At 44.7% G+C, this 22,586-nt stretch overlaps 1 protein-coding gene across 1 annotated transcript in view; it reads left to right on the plus strand.

Moving 5' to 3' along the window:
• The window catches only part of LOC137634449 (DNA cross-link repair 1 protein-like), a 157,894-nt gene that overhangs the window by 22,593 nt on the left and 112,715 nt on the right, over positions 1 to 22,586 (plus strand). The window contains exon 3 of the mRNA XM_068366849.1: positions 8,400 to 8,665. Coding sequence (XP_068222950.1) covers positions 8,400 to 8,665 — 266 coding nt within the window. The remainder of the gene's footprint in view (positions 1 to 8,399; positions 8,666 to 22,586) is intronic.

Below are 22,586 nucleotides of genomic sequence, written 5' to 3' on the forward strand. Positions count from 1 at the left end.
CTTCTGGCTCCTCCTCTAAGTCTCGCGACCCGGGAGTTTATTCCGCCACCCCTGCTGCTAGCCCGGGCCTTTCCGAATCAGCCATGCTTCGCATCGTGTCGGAGATGCAGGCTAAGTTGGTATCAGAGATGCAGTCTAAGATGGACACGATGTTCTCTAACATCGGTCAGAGACTTGGGGCATTAGAGCAAGGTGCTCCGGAGCGAGTCCAAAGCTCTCTCATCCCGGATGCCTCTAAGCTCCCGCCGTTTGCCAAGAATAACCCTTGGCGTATGGCTCTTCATTCCCCGTTCTCAGACGGAATGTTAACTTTGGAGGGTCTTGGCACTCGTCCCCTAGAGGACTTTGAATTCTTTCCTCCTGGTCTGGCATTTCCATTTCATGGTTATGCCAGGCTTACCGAGGAAGCTTTGGTTCGGTTAGACAAGGTCCCCAAAGAGACAGTCATCTTCCCCAAAGAGCAAGCCCAATCTGTGTGGGCCAGATTCCTGAATGACATCGGCTGCACCAACACCATGTTGACGCCTTATAAGAGCTCCTTCACAATGTTCTTAATGGACAAAAACACCGTGACTCCATGTGTCAATAAGGTAGCAGAGCTTGCCTTCCAATATGCTCTGGAGGAGAAGCCCTTGCCTCCCATCCGAGAGGTGGATCCAATCTCCCTCCTTCTTCCTTCAGGCATTGAGTGTTGGGACAACGTCCATACCACTTTTACCTCTGGCAAGCTAGCAGCAGACTGTGCTTCAGTAATGTTTAGTGAGAGGCTTCCCCGTCTCCCGGAATCCCTCATTAAACAGGAGTATGATTCCCGCCTACGCGTTGGCCGTACTCTGAACTTGGCCACTTCCACGGAGTCGATAGCCTTGACTTACGATACTGAGAATATTTTTAAGTCTCTCAACAAGGCTACGTTGCAGTCATTATACTATGACCTGTATGACTTCGCTACTGCTAAACGCAGGTGTCGCAAACATGTCCTGGCAGAGGCGACTATTAGGCATGAACCTAATAAGCTTATCCGGTCCTCCTGTTGGGGTTCAAACCTCTTCCCTGAGGATCTCGTAGAGGAAGTCTTGGCGGAGGCCACTAGAGTCAACCAGAGCCTTAAAGCCCGTTGGGGTTTGACTCCTAAACGTAAATATGACCCTGCAAATTACCAAGCCCGGGGTAGGAAGAAGCTCCGTCCATATACCTCCACCCAGTTCAGGCAACAGCAGAGTGGTTCGCCCATTTTCCGGCTGCCTCTTCCCTCATCTCCTGTTGCCCCTGCACAGCCTTCCACCTCTCAGGCTCCTTCGGACGACTATGTCACCGTTCTGCTCCCTAAGAGCCAGCTTTCCGGTGCCTCCGCCACTTCTCCTGCCTTTAACCAGTCTTATGAGGCTCATAGCTCTTCCCAGAGTTATGGTAGAGGTAGAGGCTACCACCGTGGTTCTAACCAGAACAAAGGCAGGGGAAGAGCCTTTCGCAGGGGAAAGAACTTCCGAGGCGGACGTGGAGGCAACTCCTCAAACCAATACTGAGGTGCAGCAGGTAGGGGGGAGGCTCTATGCCTTCCGCAACAAATGGAGGTTCAGTCCCTGGGCTTTCAGTATCATCTCCAAGGGACTGGGGTGGAGTTGGGTTCAAGGACCTCCTCCTCCGAACAAATTTCATCAACATTCCACTCCGGACCTGGTCGAATTTGTCCAGGATCTTTTACAAAAGAACGCCATACAAGAAACGAAACACCTGAAGTTTCAAGGTCGGCTGTTCAGTGTCCCGAAGAAGGATTCAGACAAGAGAAGAGTGATTCTAGACCTATCCCTTCTCAACTTGTCCATTCAATGCGACAAGTTTCGAATGCTTACCGTCTCGCAGGTGCGGACCTTACTTCCCCGTGGGGCCGTCACCACCTCTATCGATCTTACAGACGCCTATTATCACGTCCCGATAGCGAGACACTTCCGTCCGTTTCTAGGCTTTCGCTTAGGGGACAAAAGTTACTCCTTCAAGGTGATGCCTTTCGGGCTCAACATCGCCCCAAGGATCTTCACAAAGTTAGCAGAAGTCGCTGTTCAGGAACTCAGAAATCAAGGGATTCAAGTAGTAGCCTATCTGGACGACTGGCTCATTTGGTCAGACACCTCCCAAAATTGCCTAAAAGCCACTCACAAAGTCATCCATTATCTTCAATCTCTAGGCTTCCAGATCAACTTCAAGAAGTCCCGTCTTCTTCCAAAATCGAAGTTCCAATGGCTCGGCCTGCAATGGGATCTTATATCTCATACTCTGTGTCTTCCCAAACCCAAGAGGTTAGAGATTGCAAGGAACACCAAACGCTTTCTCAAAGACAAAGTAAGTTCCAGACGACTCCAAGAGAGGATTCTGGGGTCCCTTCAGTTTGCCTCAGTGACGGATCTTCTTCTGAAGGCAAAATTGAAAGATATCAATCGTGTCTGCCGTTCGAGGGCGAACCGGAAGCTCCGGGACAGGAAAGTCCGCCTTCCTCCCATTCTACGGGAAAGACTTCTTCCTTGGACAAGAGCAAACAGTCTGTCAAAGTCAGTTCCCCTTCGATTTCCGCCTCCGAAATTAATCATTCACACGGACGCATCCTTATCAGGTTGGGGCGGCTATTCTCAGCTCAGGAAAGTTCAAGGTCTTTGGTCTCCCTTGTTCCGCCAATTTCACATCAATGTGCTGGAGGCCATGGCAGTTCTTCTAACCCTGAAACGTCTCGCTCTTCCCAAGAGACAACACCTTCGTCTGGTCCTCGACAGCGAAGTGGTGGTCCGCTGCCTCAACAGAGGCGGGTCAAAGTCAGGGCCTCTGAACCATGTTCTAGTAGCCATATTCTCCCTAGCATCCTTGAACCGTTGGCATCTTTCAGCTGTCCACCTGGCGGGAGTCCGGAATGTAGTGGCAGACGCCCTGTCCCGGACCTCCCCTCTAGAATCGGAATGGTCACTCGATCTAAAGTCATTTCGGTGGATTCTCTCTCAGGTTCCCGGTCTCCAAGTGGACCTCTTCGCCACGGAGTCCAACCACAAATTGAGAGTATATGTGGCTCCCAATCTAGATCCTCAGGCTTACGCCACAGACGCCATGTCTCAGAATTGGGACATCTGGGAAAAGATTTATCTCTTTCCCCCGGTGAATCTTTTGCTGAAAGTTCTAGACAAGCTGAGATCCTTCAAGGGACAAGTAGCCTTGGTCGCACCCAACTGGCCCAAGAGCAACTGGTATCCTCTCCTGCGAGAGTTGAGACTATACCCTCACCCGATACCCAATCCGGTTCTGTCTCAGATAGTACAAACACGCGTTGTGTACGCTTTCTCAAACATTCAGAGCGCCCTAACTTTATGGACTTTATGAAGTTTGCGGCCATGCATGGTGCCAATATTGATCCTCAAAACACCCTGTTCCTAGAATCGGATAAACGGGATTCCACCATCCGCCAGTATGACTCTGCAGTTAAAAAGTTGGCAAAATTTTTGATAGACTCAGACGTGAACTGTATGAACTTGAACCTTACAGTCACTTTCTTTAGATCTTTATTAGAATCAGGTCTGGCAGCCAATACTATCACCACTATTAAATCTGCTTTGAAAAAGATCTTCCTAGTGGGTTTTAACATAGACTTAACCGACTCTTTGTTAGCTTCAATTCCGAAAGCCTGTGCCAGACTGAAACCGGTTACTCGTCCTACCCCGGTGACCTGGTTCCTTAATGATGTACTCAAATTGGCTTCTGATACCATTAACAGTTCTTGTGATTACATTCCCCTTCTCAGGAAAACACTTTTCCTGGTGAGCTTGGCTTCCGGGGCAAGAATTTCTGAACTGGCAGCCTTGTCGAGAGACCCGGGTCATATTGAGTTCCTGCCTTCGGGAGAGGTCCTTCTTTCTCCTAACAAATTCTTTTTGGCTAAGAACGAAGACCCTCAGAACAGATGGTCCTCCTGGAAAATTGTTCCCCTCACGCAAGATCCGTCTCTGTGCCCTGTTACTACTCTTAGGTCTTATTTATCCCGGACCTCCTCTAACTCCTCGGGGCCTCTATTCGTTAGAGAACAAGGCGGTACCATTACTATTAAAGGGATCAGGCAACAAATTTTGTATTTTATTAAACAAGCTAGCCCTGACTCTTTTCCTCTTGCACATGATATCAGAGCGGTTGCTACTTCGGTGAACTTTTTTCACCACATGAATTTTACGGACCTTTCCAGGTATACAGGGTGGAAATCACCGTCAGTGTTCAAGAAACACTACCTTAAACATTTGGAAGCCCTAAAATTTTCTACAGTAGCTGCAGGGAGCGTAGTTACTCCCAGGTAACTCACAGGTTAATGCCTTGTCTCTTTATCTCTCCCTCTTACCTGCCTCATTTATACCCTATTGTATTCGTTGGTCTCGCACCTGAATACTGTTATTATATTTGTAAATTTTTAAACTCCTGAGTATCTGTATATATTATCACTCACGGCATTATTATACCTTCCTTATTTGTCAATGGTCTACCAAGTGGATTTATGTTCATATTTAAGATACCCTTATAATTGTTTTTTGGTACTCATCTCTGATTAAAGCATCCTGTATTTCCCCTACGCTTATGTTTTTTCCTTTATTTTGCAAGTTTGGTGACATTTCTCTTGTATAGATTCACTGGGCGGCACAGGTTCGAGCCCAGAAAAGGGATTTTTACGTAGGAAAAATCTATTTCTGGGCGAGGGACCTGTGCCGCCCAGTGAACCCTCCCAGCTCCTCTCCCTTGGAGTCCCCAAACTTTGGGTGCTAAGGAGTTGGGTTCTGAGCGGATGCAGTGTTAGTAGTACCGAGTGAGGTTGAACGGCTCTCCTCTATTGGGGTTTCTGTCGTGGATGAATCTAAATAGTGCGGGACCTCTGGATTATACGCCCAATTTTATACCGACACCAATAGGTGAGCGAGCTAGTTAACCTAGCACTCCTTTACATTTTTTCTCTGGTATATTTAGCAGTAAATTACCTAAGAATAAGTGCTAAATGGAGCTTATTCACTGGGCGGCACAGGTCCCTCGCCCAGAAATAGATTTTTCCTACGTCAAAATCCCTTATATATATATATATATATATATATATATATATATATATATATATATATATATATATATATATATATATATATATATATGTATTCATACAGACATACATGCATACATACATATACATATACACAGTATATGTAATGGATTTGACATAGGAGAAATCTATTTTAGGGAGACATAGCCATGTCGTCCTGATGGAAGTTCCTCAAAGGCAGCTTTCTCCTTGGGATATTTATACGAGTGATATACCATAGGATTTTACCTAAGAAGCATTACCATGTTCTATCCCCTGGAGCAAATATCCTGAGAGATATTGTGTATGAAACAGGGACGTTTTTAATACAAGCCACGGCTATCCTTCTCCGAATAGAGTTTACCTTGTCTCGAAGGATATGGGATAGGATTGGATAAGTGGGCAAGAGAGCCGTTACAACTCCGATCCCAGTGTGCTACTGTAAATATGTTCGCTGACTCACCATTCCATCTAGGAGCGCCATCTTGCCGCATTTGCTTTGGAGTATTCTGGTTGTTTTCTTAGTTTTTTTTAGTGATATTTAGATCATGGGCAATTCTGCTTCTTCCTCATCATCTAACTTGAGTACCATTTCCTTTTGTGTTAGAGAATTTCGCGTGTCCATCCTGGTATGTTTGCGCTGTGCGTACGTTATTTGCCCATGGTCGAAGCCAGCAGCTCATGTCTCCAAATTGTTCAGAATTGCATATTAAATTTTTTATAGCCTTGTAAGTACTGTATGTGTTTATATACTGTATTCTTTTACAACTGTGGTATGATTATAGGTTAAACCTTTTACTATCTTTTACATGTTTGTATTCTATCAGTGTTGACTTAGGCTAACTCCGATTCTTAGCCGTTGGCTTTCTGCTTTCCAGTTTATGGATCCATATGTCAAAGAACATATTTTTCACCAGATGAACTAGATTTGCACTTCATTCCCCCATTCACTCTGTCTATCTAATAAACCACTCTAGTATTGATCAATTCTGTCCTTAAGATGACACTGGTGGTTCCTAGGTTAGCCCAATCTTAACATCTCAGTCCGCTGGCCCTTTTCGTCGAGGTTTCTGTGGCCTACTCTTCAATGTCAGCTGCACCTTCAAATGTAGGCTACTACCTGACTGAGGAGTTGCTTGAAGCCTTTTTTTTCAGGACTTTGAGGGAAAAGTCTTGATATGTGCAATAGTTCCCAGCTCCAGGAGACCAGGGAAAGTGGGTTCTCTTAATGTGATTGTTGTTGCTGATGGAGTTTTTCCAATTATAACCACTTAAGAAGATTGTCGACCTTGTCAATGTCCTCCAGAAAAAAAAGCTCTTCTCAGTCTTGGTTATGTAGGCTATCACTGAGCTTTGAGCCAAGAGTTCAGACTTAAGGGCTTGAAGCTCTCCTCATTGTGGGAGTAGTTCAAGCTGCCTTGCCCTCCCCTGTAACTCAGACCCCCCATGTGACAATGGACCATTGTCTTCATGGCTCTGGTGTGCCCACCTTTTGAGCATCTAAGAAGGTCATCTGACAGTGATCTCACCCTCAAAACTATCTTCCTCCTAGCCCTAGCATTGATAGAGTAGGTGTGTTTTATGGAATTATTATCAGGTCAGCCACTTGAAGGAAATTGGTCTGTATTGTTCATCATTGTGTCTGAGTTTCTGGTGAAGACACAGAAGCCTCAAATCCATGACCCCAAGTTCAAGTCTTTTCGATCCCATTCCTAAAATTTACTCTGGTGAGGATCTGATGAGATGCTTTTGTGTCCAGTGAGTTCCCTTTGATATTATATAAATGGGACTTGGAACATGAAGCCTGAGTACTGTAGACTCTTCGTTATCACAGGTAGGCATCGAAAAGAAGTGTTTAATAACAATGATAGATTTAAAGAAAGAACCTAATAGCAATGGTATTTAAAAAAAAAAACATCAGTACATTAGTTTTTAAAGGTAGGGTTCTCAGGATGCCATACCATTTCCATCAGGCTTCAACTCTAGAAGTTTCCCATATCTCTATGAACTTTTTCTTTGATTCTGTGGTGGCTTATCAACAGGCTGTGTAGTTCCTCACCTATCTCACAGGAGAGACAAGCATCTCGTCCTAGGTAAGCATCCACAACTATTATGTGCTGAACTGAATGACTGCTGGAGGTAAACTATATTCCTGAGTATCTATTCTAACAGAACAAGTGTGTTTTAGAAAGAACTCTGCTATCCCTTTATAACAAGGGAGTGGAAGGATAAGTGTCAGCTTTTGTAGGATACTTCTGATGCAGTCTCATCTTTCCTGAAAGATAGGTTCTTCTGTAAACCTTTGAATTTCTACATAATACAGTACACAGTGCTCCAGGCCTTAATAGCTACTACATCCCTACATAGCTGATAGGAAGATATTGGAGTAATCTTTGGGATCCATGTAGAAGGGCACATACCAGAGAGAAAGGTCCATCAAGTTTGAGTCATGGGGATTGCCTCCTACCAAGTAATGTATCTTGTAAATAGAAGAATTTAAGGTTTGTATTTTATTGAGAATAAATCGCTACTTTCTAAAATAATTTGGGTTTATGTTAGCTACACAAACCTGTTAACTTTAATAAATTTCCCTCCTCAACCATCCCTCTCAGTCCTAAGACTCCTGAAGATAAAAAGAAAAGCTTGACTCAGTCAGGAAAGTGGGTGAGCTGATCTTATTAGCCCCCTGTCATGACCGAACTTCTTTGCTAATGATCCAACGGCATTTCCAGCTCTGCAGACACACCACCACCTCCAATTAAAAGGACTAATTTCTGTATAGCTAGAAAAGTTATAGATTACCATAAAGTTTTGTTATTTTTAATCTATTCATCAAACAAGCTGTGTCTTTGAAACAAAACACAATGACACTGGGTAAGCATTAGAATAATACATTTTATTATAGGAATTTGTGTTTTTATAGTTGCATTCGGGAGAAAATGTAACACACTTAATTCCATATTAATAGAATATAGGGCAATTAGTAAGGAGCATGCTATCACCTTAGTTGTACTATTCTAAATTAGTGAATATAAAAAAATATTCACTTCCTGTAACATTTTATTGTAATTAATTTTAAGTGTCTCAGCTCTGAATTTTGGGGGTACAGTGCATATGGAGCTCCCAAGCTTTATGGGAATGAATCTATGAATGAGAATTGCTTATCTCTTCATGCCGCTTCATAGTATTTATTAAAGAAAGGATTGAGACCAACTTTTTTACTTTCAGTTTTGGGTAATTCATCATACAGTAATTGTTGTAATAAGTATGTTTGTTTTTTTTGGGAAAAAAATTATTTTGAGTTTTGTATTTTCAGTCAGTCGCAAGGTGTAAGAAACAAATCTAGAACATCGATTTCATATACAGCATCACAACAAGCAGCTCCTAAGAATAAACAGATTAAACTAAATAAAAATCCCAAACTTACCCCTAAGAAGAAAAAGTTATCGACAAAAAAGAAGATTTGTTATCAAACAGAAGTTTGTCCTATCTGCCAATTTCCCTGGTTTTCTTTGGGATTGAAGGGGTCTCGTATTATTCATGCTCATAAGTGTGGGAATGTGGACTTCTCAGAAATTCCTGGTAAGTATTCTAATACTCAAATATTCCTGGTAAGTATTCTAATACGCCACCTAAAAAGTCTGATTAATAGATATTACCTTAGGATAATTTATCTAGCCGTGAATCCCAATAACCCGCCCAAAATTTTACCACATTGTCAACCCTGATACCATCTATTCCATACTGCCTTTGGTAACACTGGTGGCTGGTTGAAAGTCAACTTTTTTTACCTTAGTTGCTTTTGCGCAGCTGGTTGAAAACAACCGTCTGCTCTTTTGAATTTCAATTACCCCCATTTTGCCCATAGCTCCTTCAAGTATTTGAGTGGTTTTGGGATGTTTTTATACCGATTATTGGTGTTAGTGGTGCATTGTTTAATCTTGTTTACCTGCTGTTTATCCAGCAATCTTTCGTATTCTTCTTCATGGTATTCTCAAGGTTTGCTGGTGCTCCCCTTACTAATCTGGTCAGGAGCTACTTCACTTGTGAGATTTGCATAAGTTGTAAGGAATGTTATGAAAATCTACCATTGCAGAGGTAAGGTTTTTAATCTTTCTTTCCATGGTGAATTGTGTTGCTCTTGACCCAAAAATTAATGGCTGTGTAGTTTAATAAGCATAAGTCATTGCAACAGGAAAAGGCCACAGTTAACGAGGAATTTTTGGTTCTTGAGTGTGGAAATTCTGAGTCTGCTGACAGTTCCCCCTCCCTTTCAGCAGTTTGTTTTTTCCTATAGTGTGTGGCTGAGTGGTTATACTGCTATTCTGGTGGATTCCATAATCCTTAATGGCATAGGTTCAAACCTTTTCAGGATAGATTGAGAGTCTTTTTTTTTTTAATAGACCTTTTACAAATACTGTATACTGTTAGGCATTGATTGACAAAAATTAGAATTTACATATTTTTATGAATCCTAAAAATCCTCCACTTTAAGCTCCCCATCTGGTACCTGTCGACAATACCCAAGGTAATGGTACGACTGATCGCCTGTCTTGCGAATCCCAACATTGAGTAGGCCTAGGGGGGGACAGGTCTGGGCGGGTGCCTGACGGTAAATTACATAACAAATCCATTGTGACCCCGTAACAGTGCCAGGGAGTGCCTAGGTGGGGATAGAGGGTTTTAGATTAAATTTTAAACTTAAGATAGTTAGTCTTCAATCCTTAGCAAGGAAAGCTCTTTTGGGTCTATCGGGTTCTTAGCGGGAAGATAAGGTAAGGAAGGTTTGTGATTTAGGGGTTTATCGTATTCCTTAAACTAACTGAATGTCCAGTCAACTCCTCCCTTTTTTTTTTTAAGGGATCTTCGTGGAAGTTTCCTTTTCAGTTGCATATCTATTATGATTTTATTTATGCTCAAGACTCACTCACTTTGATTGAATGCTTCCGATAATTTCTCTAATTTGGTTCACATTATTATTATAATTTTTACTAGCTAAGCTGCAACTCTAGTTGGATGGGCAGAGTGCATAATGACCAAGGCTCCTACCAGGAATGATAGCTCAGTGAGAAATAAAGATAAACTTTCAAACTTTCAGAGAAGTACTGAATAATTAAGGGGCCTGGCCAGAAAGCCAATATATGGGGTTATGGGATGGCAAATGCAAAATCCTGAAAAAATTCACTGAGCTATAAATATGGCAATGAAGAATGAGCATACAAAATATTTTGTCACAATTCCTCTTACTCTCAGAGAAATTAGTAAAAGTAACTCAATAAGTGAAAAACATTGATCCCTATAAGAAAATGCCGTTTTTCAATATTTAACTTAGCCGGTGATTATATAAGCTGCAGCTCTGCTGCTCGACAGAAAACTCTACGGAAAAAATCCGCCAGCGATCGCTATGCAGGTAGGGGGTGTACTTCAACAGCGCCATCTGTCGTGCAGGTACTCAGTACTCATTGTAAACAAAGAACTCAATTTTCTCTCTGTCGTGCTACCGGCAAGACCTACTAATTCGCTGTTGCTAACTGGATTTGTTTTCACAACTATTTGGTGAAGTACACTATTCTAGTTTTGAGCTTTCGCTGTGCAGGCTTTCTCTTCAATAAATCCTTGCATTCTTTTTTTTTTTGATATCGGATTATTTGTTGATGACTTTGGATAGTTTTTGAATTCCCCTTTGACCAATTCAAAATGGCTGACCCTTCTCAAGTCCCAAAATTCAGGAAGTGTAATGCTAGGGACTGTTCAAGGCGTCTTCCGAAGGCCTCTATCGATCCTCACACCGTTTGTTCCAATTGTCGGGATAAAACCTGTCAATTGGAAGATCGATGTGAGGAATGCGTTGGGCTTTCGGAATTCGATTTTATCGAATTCCAAAAATATACACGTAGGCTAGAGAGAGATAGAGTCAGGAGAAGTTCATCTCGTTCTGTTGATTTTTCCTCTCCTCATGCCCCACAACCTATTCCTTCCCCTGTAGTGGTTGCTCCTGATCCCCCTTCTGGCACTCAGGAACCTTCGATGGCTGACATGATGCGTGCCATCCAAGCTCTGGGTGAGAGAGTTGAGTCCCTGGCTAGTGACCGTAACCAGCTCATGGCGGACGTCAAGGAGCTGAAGTGTAAAAGTGCAGTGGGAAGTGGTAAAGTGAGTGATAGTGTTGTGGATAGTGTTGCGCTTGAGGGTTCGTCTGTTCGTGCCTGTCGTCCTCCTAGTCCGGGACCTCTTGCAAGCTCCCAAGTCCAGGGGAGAAGCAATGTCGTACGACCAATGGGTTCGAGAGGCTTTAATCAGCGAACAGACGTTCCCTCCGTGGTTTCGGGCGTATCTACCCAAGATTGCCCCACCCACACAAAGACGAGAGAGCCCATTTATTCCTCGTCTGCGGAAGAGGTTTCTCGTAAGAAACCATGGACCAAGGTCTCACGACCTCTTAAGCGCAAGTCGGTCCCTTCCGCGCAAGTCCAACGGCCCAGTTGTAGCCACTGGGTCAGTTCGGACTCGCTGCAGTCTTCCGATGACTGCTCACCTCCTAAGAGAGGCAAAGCGGTACCGCCTCAGGCAGTTACACCGTCTGTCGCCGCACCTGCTCCTGCAGACCCTAAGTGGTCTTTGCTGCAGACCATGCAGTACCAATTAACATCTCTGATGCAGGACTTTCGTGCGGAGAAGGTTGCTGCTGCACCAACCTCTTGCCTACAACCAACCACACTCTCGGTTGTGCGTCCTGTGGACGCTGAGGCGACCTTCTTGCGCACTCCAGCTGAGAGAGTCCCGCCACCCATGCGTTCCAGTGTGCCCTGCCAGCCGCATGTTGACGTTCAGCGACGCACGGAACCTTCCATTGACGTTCGCGAGGTACAACAACCGTCAGAGTTGTTTTGTTTTGACGCGGTGCGTCAACCTCCGCAACCCAGTGTGGTTGCCTCTGCTCGCCCACATCAGACTAGAAAGTCTGGAGTAGACGCTGTGCGTCCCCGCGCTGCTATGGTTGTTGCCAGCTCACAGACTGGGCAACAGTTCCATGACGTTGCGTCCGGTTCAGTCACGCGTGCACCCGTGCGACCGGACTCAGCTAACCAGCCGATACCTACTCCATTGCCGCTTCCTCAATACTCGGATGATGGACTCTCTGATGATGACGATGCGGCACACGTTGATGAACCACATTCGGACCTTGACGAGCCCAAGTCCACGCAACCCTCTTTGGACTTTAGAAAAGTTCTTGCTCTGTTCAAAGAGATGTTTCCGGACCAGTTTGTGTCTGTGGCTCCGCGCTCTCCTCCGTCAGAGTTTGCTTTAGGTACGCAGTCATCCTCGCCTGCCTTTACTAGACTCGTCCTCGCACGCTCGTCCAAGAGAGCTTTACGAGTTATAGGAGAATGGATGCAGTCCAAAAAGAGTCTAGGGAAGACAGCCTTTACGTTTCCCCTTGCTAGACTCTCTTCCAGATCGAGCGTCTGGTATGCCACGGGAGAAGTTCTCGGCTTGGGAGTTCCTGCCTCTGCCCAGGGCGACTTCTCAAGTCTTGTAGACTCTCCCCGCAGGCTAGCCATGAGACGCTCTAAGATTTGCTGGTCACCTTCGGACCTAGACCATCTGTTGAAAGGGATATTTAGAGCCTTCGAGGTCTTCAACTTTTTAGACTGGTGTCTGGGAGCTTTGAGCAGGAAGATCTCCCTGACTGAGAAGGAATCTTCCTTGCTCATCATGTCCTGCATGGACAAGGCCATACGTGACGGGTCTAGTGAGCTTGCTGCATCGTTCGTATCCGGAGTCCTCAAGAAGCGTGAGAACCTTTGCTCTTTCCTGTCAGCTGGAGTGACACCTTGTCAAAGATCCGAACTTCTGTTTGCTCCTCTCTCTAAGTGCCTTTTTCCAGAGGACTTGATTAAGGAGATTGCTGCTTCTTTGATACAGAAGGACACCCATGACCTGGTTGCGTCCTCTGCCCGCAAAGCCACCCCTTTGCCTACCTTGTCAGCTAGACCAAGGATGGACACTCCAGCGTCCCGATTTATTCCGCCCTTTTGTGGCAGAGCCTCCAGCAGAGGAGGTGCTCGTGCCGAAGGGAGACGTGGGAAGAAGAAAGGAACCAAGTCCTTTAAAGGCAGAGTCTGACTGCCAGCTTCTTCAGACAGCAGTGGGAGCCAGACTCAAGAACTTCTGGGAGAAGAGAGGCGCAGATGCACAATCTGTGAAGTTGCTCAGAGAGGGGTACAAGATCCCGTTTGTACGAAAACCCCCTCTAGCAACGTCTCCCATCGATCTCTCTCCCAGGTACAGAGAGGAAGACAAGAGACGAGCATTGAAACAGGAGGTGTCTCTCTTACTAGAAAAGGGAGCGGTAGTCAAAGTCCTGGACCATCAAACCCCGGGCTTCTACAACCGTCTCTTCTTAGTGGCAAAGAAGACAGGAGGGTGGAGGCCGGTGCTAGACGTCAGTGCGCTGAATGTCTTTGTCACAAAGCAGACGTTCGCCATGGAGACCACAAAGTCCGTTCTAGCAGCGGTCAGAAGGGAAGACTGGATGGTCTCTTTAGACCTAAGGGACGCATACTTTCACGTCCCCATCCACCCAGACTCCCAACCTTTTCTGAGATTCGTTTACGAAAAGGTTGTCTACCAGTTTCAAGCCCTGTGCTTTGGCCTAAGCACAGCTCCTCTTGTGTTTACGAGGCTGATGAGGAATGTAGCCAAATTCCTTCATTTAGCGGACATCAGAGCCTCCCTCTATTTGGACGACTGGCTTCTAAGAGCTTCTTCCAGTCGTCGCTGTCTGAAGGATCTAAAGTGGACTCTAGATCTGACCAAGGAATTGGGTCTCCTGGTCAATATGGAAAAGTCTCAAGTGGTCCCATCCCAAACTATTGTGTATTTAGGGATGGAGATTCACAGTCTAGCTTTTCGGGCTTTTCCGTCGGCCCCCAGAACAAGTCAAGCCCAGTTATGCATCCAGAACATGCTGAAGAAGGAACGATGTTCAGTCAGGCAGTGGATGAGTCTGATAGGGACACTATCATCCCTGGAACAGTTCGTATCGTTAGGAAGACTACACCTCCGTCCTCTTCAATATCACCTAGCTGTTTACTGGAAAAAGGACAAGACGCTAGAAGCGGTCTCGATCCCCATTTCCGAGAAGATGAAGTCTTCCCTGACTTGGTGGAAGGACAGTATCAGCCTCAGAGAGGGTCTGCCCCTGGCTGTTCAGACTCCCAACCACGTTCTCTTCTCGGACGCATCGGACACGGGCTGGGGCGCGACATTAGACGGTCGGGAATGCTCGGGAACTTGGAACTCGAGTCAAAGGACAATGCATATCAACTGCAAGGAGCTACTGGCAGTTCATCTGGCCTTGAAAAGCTTCAAATCTCTCCTTCAAGGCAAAGTGGTGGAGGTGAACTCGGACAACACCACGGCTTTGGCGTACATCTCCAAGCAAGGAGGGACCCACTCTATGACGTTGTACGAGATCGCAAGGGACCTCCTCACCTGGTCAAAAGATCTAAACATTTCACTAGTAACGAGGTTCATCCAAGGCAACTTGAATGTCATGGCAGATTGCCTCAGTCGGAAGGGACAAATCATTCCAACAGAATGGACCCTACACAAGGATGTGTGCAAGAGACTTTGGGCCACATGGGGCCAGCCTACCATAGATCTCTTCGCAACCTCGATGACCAAGAGGCTCCCAATATATTGCTCACCAATCCCGGACCCAGCAGCAGTTCATATAGATGCCTTTCTCCTAGATTGGTCACATCTAGACCTATATGCATTCCCCCCGTTCAAGATTGTCAACAAGGTACTGCAGAAGTTCGCCTCTCACGAAGGGACAAGGTTGACGTTAGTTGCTCCCCTCTGGCCCGCGAGAGAATGGTTCACCGAGGTACTTCGATGGCTAGTGGACGTTCCCAGAACTCTTCCTCTAAGGGTGGACCTTCTACGTCAGCCACACGTAAAGAAGGTACACCAAGGCCTCCACGCTCTTCGTCTGACTGCCTTCAGACTATCGAAAGACTCTCGAGAGCTAGAGGCTTTTCGAAGGAGGCAGCCAGGGCGATTGCTAGAGCAAGGAGGACATCCACCCTTAGAGTCTACCAATCGAAGTGGGAAGTCTTCCGAAACTGGTGCAAGTCAGTATCTGTATCCTCGACCAGTACCTCTGTAACTCAAATAGCTGACTTCCTTTTATACCTGAGGAAAGAACGATCTCTTTCAGCTCCCACTATCAAGGGTTACAGAAGCATGTTGGCATCAGTCTTCCGTCACAGAGGCTTAGATCTTTCCAACAACAAAGATCTACAGGACCTCCTTAAGTCTTTTGAGACCACGAAGGAGCGTCGTTTGGCTACACCTGGTTGGAATTTAGACGTGGTACTAAGATTCCTCATGTCAGAAAGGTTCGAGCCACTACAATCAGCCTCCATTAAAGATCTCACTTTAAAGACTCTTTTCCTGGTTTGCTTAGCCACAGCTAAAAGAGTCAGTGAGATTCACGCCTTCAGCAGGAACATCGGATTTTCATCTGAAACGGCTACATGTTCTTTACAACTTGGTTTTCTAGCCAAAAACGAGCTACCCTCTCGTCCTTGGCCGAAATCGTTCGATATTCCAAGCCTATCGAATATGGTTGGAAATGAACTGGAAAGAGTCTTATGCCCTGTGAGAGCTCTTAAGTTCTATTTAAGACGAACTAAACCTTTACGAGGACAGTCAGAAGCTTTATGGTGTTCAGTTAAGAAACCATCTTTGCCTATGTCAAAGAATGCTTTATCCTATTTTATCAGACTGTTAACACGAGAAGCTCATTCCCATCTGAGTGAGGAAGACCAAGCTTTGCTGAAGGTAAGGACACATGAAGTTAGAGCTGTCGCAACTTCAGTGGCCTTTAAACAAAATAGATCTCTGCGAAGTATAATGGACGCAACCTATTGGAGAAGCAAGTCAGTGTTCGCGTCTTTTTATCTTAAAGATGTCCAGTCTCTTTACGAGAACTGCTACACCCTGGGACCATTCGTAGCAGCGAGTGCAGTAGTGGGTAAGGGCTCAACCACTACAATCCCCTAATTCCATAACCTTTTTAATCTTTCTCTTGAAATGTTTTTATTGTTGTTTTTGGGTTGTCCGGAAGGCTAAGAAGCCTTTCGCATTCTGGTTGATTTGGCGGGTGGTCAAATTCTTTTCTTGAGAAACGCCTAGATTAGAGGTTTTGATGAGGTCCTGTGGTATGGGTTTCAACCCTTCATGCTTCAGATCCTAGGGGTCGCTCAGCATCCTAAGAGGATCGCGAGGCTCCGTAAGGAAGATGTACTTAAAAAGGCAGAGTAATTGTTCAAGTCGACTTCCTTACCAGGTACTTATTTATTTTATTTTTGTTATTTTGATAACTTCTAAAATGAAATAAAAAATCCTTAGCTCATAATAATGTAAACATTTATTGCTGGTCTCTACCCACCCCCCTGGATGTGAATCAGCTTATATAATCACCGGCTAAGTTAAATATTGAAAAATGTTATTTTGATAATAAAATAAATTTTTGAATATACTTACCCGGTGATTATATATTAAAGGACCATCCCTTCCTCCCCAATAGAGACGCAGTGGACCGAGGAGAAAATTGAGTTCTTTGTTTACAATGAGTACTGAGTACCTGCACGACAGATGGCGCTGTTGAAGTACACCCCCTACCTGCATAGCGATCGCTGGCGGATTTTTTCCGTAGAGTTTTCTGTCGAGCAGCAGAGCTGCAGCTTATATAATCACCGGGTAAGTATATTCAAAAATTTATTTTATTATCAAAATAACATATTTCTTGTTATTGTAAATTTTGATAATTACAGTATTACATTTTAATATAAACAAATTGTTAGCTATGGCATCTGTATAGATTCCATGAGTCACAAGACAAGAAGTTATGATTACACCCTTCAGTGCTAGCACAAACCTGAGAGAGAGTACACATTTGAGTTTGACCTCTGACATTCGCTTGCTTTTACTTCTGTTTTTTTGGTTTTGGCAAGAATTTCATCCTATCAAGAGGAAAAGGCAATTTCAACATCTCGCTGACATAAGAAAGAAGAAAATTTGCTTTAATAAGAGTTCAGAAGTGGGTAATATCGGTAATATTAGCAGAGTTACTGAAGAAGAGAGAGAGTGTGTTGTGGATGAAACAGCGACAGTCTTGCCTGACAGGAGCTTAAAGAAGCAAGATTTTGAGCAAAGGGATCTTCATTTATGATTAAGTTATGATAAATAACATTGTTTTGGTTTATTAATATCCAAAAAGGAACATAAAATACATAATAGTCATAATTTATTAATATTGTCTTTGTAAAAATAAAAAAACTGAATGCCCATATCTCAAAACTATACTTAATTGCCTTCAAATTCTAACTTCTCCCTTAGTTTTAAAGATATAGTATTGAAATTTGATACGTAACTTAGAAAGAGGTTATAAAACAATAAAATTGAGCCCTTTTTTTCAATATTTGTTTCATATTTTTTTTCTTACTATTTTCCTTATGTGCGACTACGAACAAGAACAGCTAACCACCCAGGATTACTCTCAGTGCTGTTTGCATGATAGGTGACAAGGTCCCTCACCTCCTGGTGACCGATATGTAGGTGTGTCGCCTGATACCACACTCGCCAACATGCACCGTAGACTAAAGTACAAAGTACTTTGTCAATGTCTGGAAGGGCCACACAAAAAGAAAAATGTCAATTTACAGAAGAAAAGAAAAACTTCAAATTACACTACTGGATTTGTTCTCATTATAGATTGTATTTGCTCTATGAGGAGAAAACTGTCATCCGAGGTGATTGTTGAGACCTCTTCACTTGCGTTGGGTGAAGGGTCTCACTTTTTCAACACCCGAATGACACCTGATTTTGGTCCGACTCCAGCTGAGGTGGAGAACCAAGAGACTAAGTGTTCATTGGTCAACATTCTTACACTGCGTGATTACAACAAACTCGGGAACCTATCATGGAATTTCTGAGACAGTGAGATCTATGGTCAGTGATCGGCACTTTGGTGCCTCAAGCTGTGGTCAGAGCTGCTCATGTGGCCTTGGAAAGTGAATTCTTAATTCTGTTTATGAGAATTCACTGTGCTGTAGTTGCTCTAGTAAAAAAATGGATTAACCAGTGATGAAGTGTGGGATATAGGTAGATGGAGAGCGCTGGCCAGAAACATCGACTCCGCATAGAAGTGGGAAAAGATGCAGACAAAGAAGTAGAAGTAGTAGTTGCCCTAGTAAGATTGTGCCATCCATACTTTCTAGACAAAGAAGGTCCTACTTAGTTTGGGGTGGGAGTTCATTTCTTCATGTTGATGTTGCCGTTTCTACTTTGATGGCCAGATTTTCTGAGGAGAGAGTCAGGATGGAAGGCACAATCTTTTCACCACTTGAGTCTGATACCATGGAATCTTCTTTTATGGTCAGTCTTCAGTGGTCCAGTGCTGTCTCCTACTTTGCCATCGCTCATCATCATCATTATCAGCCATTGCTAGTCCACTGTAGGACAAAGACCTCAGACATATCTTTCTACTTCTATCTGTTTACTCAGGATTTAGTCAAATCCTGGAGTAAATCCCGAGACATTCTAGTAATGACACTAATTTATTTTTTAATGTTAGGAAAAATACAATTTTCAATATTAATCTTACCCGATGATCATGTAGCTGTCAACTCTGTTGCCCGACAGAAATCTACGGTCGGGATACGCCAGCGATCGCTATACAGGTGGGGGTGTACACAACAGTGCCATCTGTGAGTAGGTACTCAAGTACTTCTTGTCAACAAGAACTCAATTTTTCCTCTGTTGTGCCACCGGCAAGACCTACTAATACGCCGTCCCTAACTGGATTTGTTTTCACAACTTTTTGGTGAAGTACACTATTCCAGTTTTGAGCTTTCGCTATGCGGGGGTTTTATCTTCATTTCAAAACTTGAACTCGTTTTGGATAGATTTAATTATGGTGACGAAGAGAGTATGGACTCTCTTTCACTTTTAAATGGCCGACCCTTCCCTTAGACGGAAGTGTTGGTGTCGAAGAGAGTATAGACTCTCTTTCACTTTTAATGACCGACCCTTCCCTTAGACGGAAGTGTGTTTAGGTTTTTGGTAATTTTGCTTAACAAAGTTATAGATTTATTTTAAATCTCTCCGCCATTTATAGGCCTCTTCGATTAACTTTCCATTTATTATAAACTTATAAAAATTAATTTTTATGTTTGTTTATATGCGACCTTTCCTAATAGTAGGCGGTCCTTACTTGGAACCGAAGTTAATTAACATTGAGCCCGTCATATCGTATTTCCTGTTAAGAATTTATGCTATTTTAATTTTAATGTTTTTGAAAGAATTTCTTTGATAGTCTCGTACTTTTTTCAAAGATGAACTAACGTTTAGTTTAGTCTCCGCAGTTGTTGACGTTCAGAACGTTCAACTTGCGCTCTATCGTTACGATAGAGAGAGAGTATTTCACGGTTTCACGTTGCAGTAAGAGTAAACCGATTCTAGCGTTTCGTTCATTCTTTCTTAGCTTAAATGGTTTTAATTCTAATAAGGAACTTTTTATTTGGGAAACCTTTCAGTTTTTTTCCTTTAACAAATAATATGTTTTAACGATATATAATTGGGCTCATCTCTCAGGTTCTAAGTCAAGAGAGAGAGAGAGAGAGATAGAGACGGAGGGAGAGAGAGGAGGATAAACGTTTCGTTCAAGCGGGTAACGTTGTTCTCGTTTTTTACTCTTCTCCCTAGTCGCTATAGGGGAAGAAGGTAAAACGTTTCTAGAGTTTTATTCTTGTTCCCAGGCTTTATGCGGTGAGAGATTTTAAACGTAGTTTATTTGATCTAGTGTTTAGTCTCTTTTCCAGCCACTGAATTCTTTATCTTTCATTAGGTTTTTCTGTTACATTGTAAAACTGTTTTCGCAATTACTACCTTTTAATGAAGGATAGGATTGCGTGTTTCAGGTACAAATCACTTAAAGTTTCGAGTTCAGTGAAATAAGTGCAAACAGAAAATCAAAAGTGATAAAGTGATATGCGCAAAGTGTTACAGTGTTGCGTTCGAGGGTTCGTTTGTTCGTGCCAGTTGTTCACCTTGTCCGATACCTCTTACAAGCTCCCAAGCCCAGGGGAGAAGTAATGTCGAAGGACTTATGGGTTCCACAGGTCTTGATATACGAACAGACGTTTCCCTCCGTGGTTTCGGGTGTATCTACACACGTTGCCGACGTGATCACCCCACCCACACAAAGACGAGAGAGCCCATTTATTCCTCGTCTGCGGAAGAGGTTTCTTGCAGAAACCATGGACCAAATCTTGCAGCTTTTAAGTGCAAGTCGGTCCCTTCCGCGCAAGTCCAACGGCCTAGGTGTAGCCACTGGGTCAGTTCAGACTCACTCCAGTCATCCGACGACTGCACACCTCCCAAGAGAGGCAAGGTGGTACCGCAACAGGCAGTAACTCCGTCTGTTGCCGCACCAGCTGTTTTAGACCCTCAGTCACAACGGACAGTAGCTCCGTTTGTTGTTGTCTTTCATAGACCCTAGTGGTCCATGCTGCAGACTATGCAGTCTCAGCTTGCGGCATTCATGCAGGAGTATCATGCTGAGAAGGTTAACACTGCACCTGTTAACCTACAACCCGCCGAGGTTGTGCGCTCAGCAGATACTGCGGCTGCCTGCTCCCACACTCCACCTGTGAGAGCTCCACCTCCGATGCGCAGTCCACCCTGCCAGACGCATGTTCTTGCTGCTCCATCCGTTGACATGCGTGAGCTTCCGCATCAGCAGTGGGAAGGTGCTGTAGAGCTGCCGGGTTCCAGCACTATGCGGCTTTCTCCGCAACCCATGCAGCATGCTCCGCATACCATACAGCATGCTCCGCATACCATACAGCATGCTCCGCAACCCACCGCATCCCCTCCCACGCTCCAGCACTCTGCTTTTGTTGTTGCCAGCTCCCACACTCCGACTGCGGAGAAGGTTGACGATGCACCCGTGGGCCTACACCTCCCACGGTTGTGCGCCCGGCATGGCTTCCTGCTCTCACACTCTTGTTGTGAGAGCTCCTCCACCCATGCACAGTCTCCCTGCCAGATGTATGATGACTCCCACACACATAGCACTCCGTTGCCGTGCGTGAGCTACCACAAGCTGCCGTGTTTTGACACGGTGTGTCAGCCTCCGCAACACACTGTGGTTACCGCCACTCGCCCGCAGCAAACTAGTCAGTCAGGAGTTGAGGCTTCCCCACACAACTTTGGTTGTTGCCATCTCACAGACTGTCAAACAGTTACATGACGTTGCCTTCTGGTCTGCTACTTATACACCAGTGCTGTATGTCCTCACGCTCCTGTTGTGGTTGACAGTTCAGTTTTTGACAGTTCACAGACTGTCAAGCAGTTTCATAATGTTGCCTTCTGGTCTGCTGCTTTTGCACCAGTGAAACCCTCACTGAGAGAACCTAGCTTTTCTCGGATATGGTTCCTGTAGATGAGAAAGTGCTGTTCTCCCTCCTTCTGATATTCCCTTGAGGACTCTGTCATTTGGAGAGGAGCCTTAAGCTGCTTAGCCTCCTATGGACTTTAATTTAAGCATAACATGCTTCCAGGGAGGGTAAATGGTTCCGCTTCAGTCGCTAACCCCGTCTGTTGCCACACCTGCTCCCTTAGACCTTGGGCTTTGTTGCAAGACATGCAGTCCAAGCTTAGTCCTTGATAGAGGATTTTTTTACGGAGAAGAACCTTCTTGCCAACGACCTTCCTACCGGTTGGTTGTACGCCCTGTTGACGCTGAGGTATCCTACTCACGTCCGCCAGTTGAGATGGTTCCTCCACCGGTGCGACCCAGTGTGGGTTGCCAGTCGCACGTTGACGTTAAGCTACTCTCGGAGGTGGTTGTGGACGTTCAGTGTTTCACTGGGAAGACGTTCAACAACCAGCAGAGGTGACTTGTTGTGACGCAGTGCGGCAACCTCAGCAACCCGATAAGGGGTTGTCTGTACTACCCAGACAGTCTAGACAGTTTCGGGTTGTCGCTGTACTTCCTCGCATCCCCATGGTTGACAGTTCACAGACTGTGCAGCAGTACCATGATCTTGTGTCCGGCTCCGTCACGCATCCACCAGTGCGACCGGATTCAGCGAGTCAGACGTTGCCCACTCCGTTGCCGTTTCCTCATCAGTTTCGGATGAGGAACCCTCTGATGAGGACATGGCTGAACAAGAAGATCAATCCCCAGCCCTGCTATCCATCCAGAAGATGCTGAAGAAGGAATACGGCCCTGTCAGGCTGTGGATGAGTCTGGTTAGGACACTGTCATCCGTGGTTCAATTGGTGTCACTTGGAAGACTTCACCTCCGTCCTCTTCGGTTTCATCTAGCTCTTCACTGGAAAAGGACGAGACGCTAGAAGCGGTCTCGATCCCGGTTTCCGGAAGATAAGTCTGGTCTAACCTGAGGAAAGGACTTTATCA

Source organism: Palaemon carinicauda, chromosome 44, assembly GCF_036898095.1.
Source record: "Palaemon carinicauda isolate YSFRI2023 chromosome 44, ASM3689809v2, whole genome shotgun sequence".
NCBI classification, from domain to species: domain Eukaryota; kingdom Metazoa; phylum Arthropoda; class Malacostraca; order Decapoda; family Palaemonidae; genus Palaemon; species Palaemon carinicauda.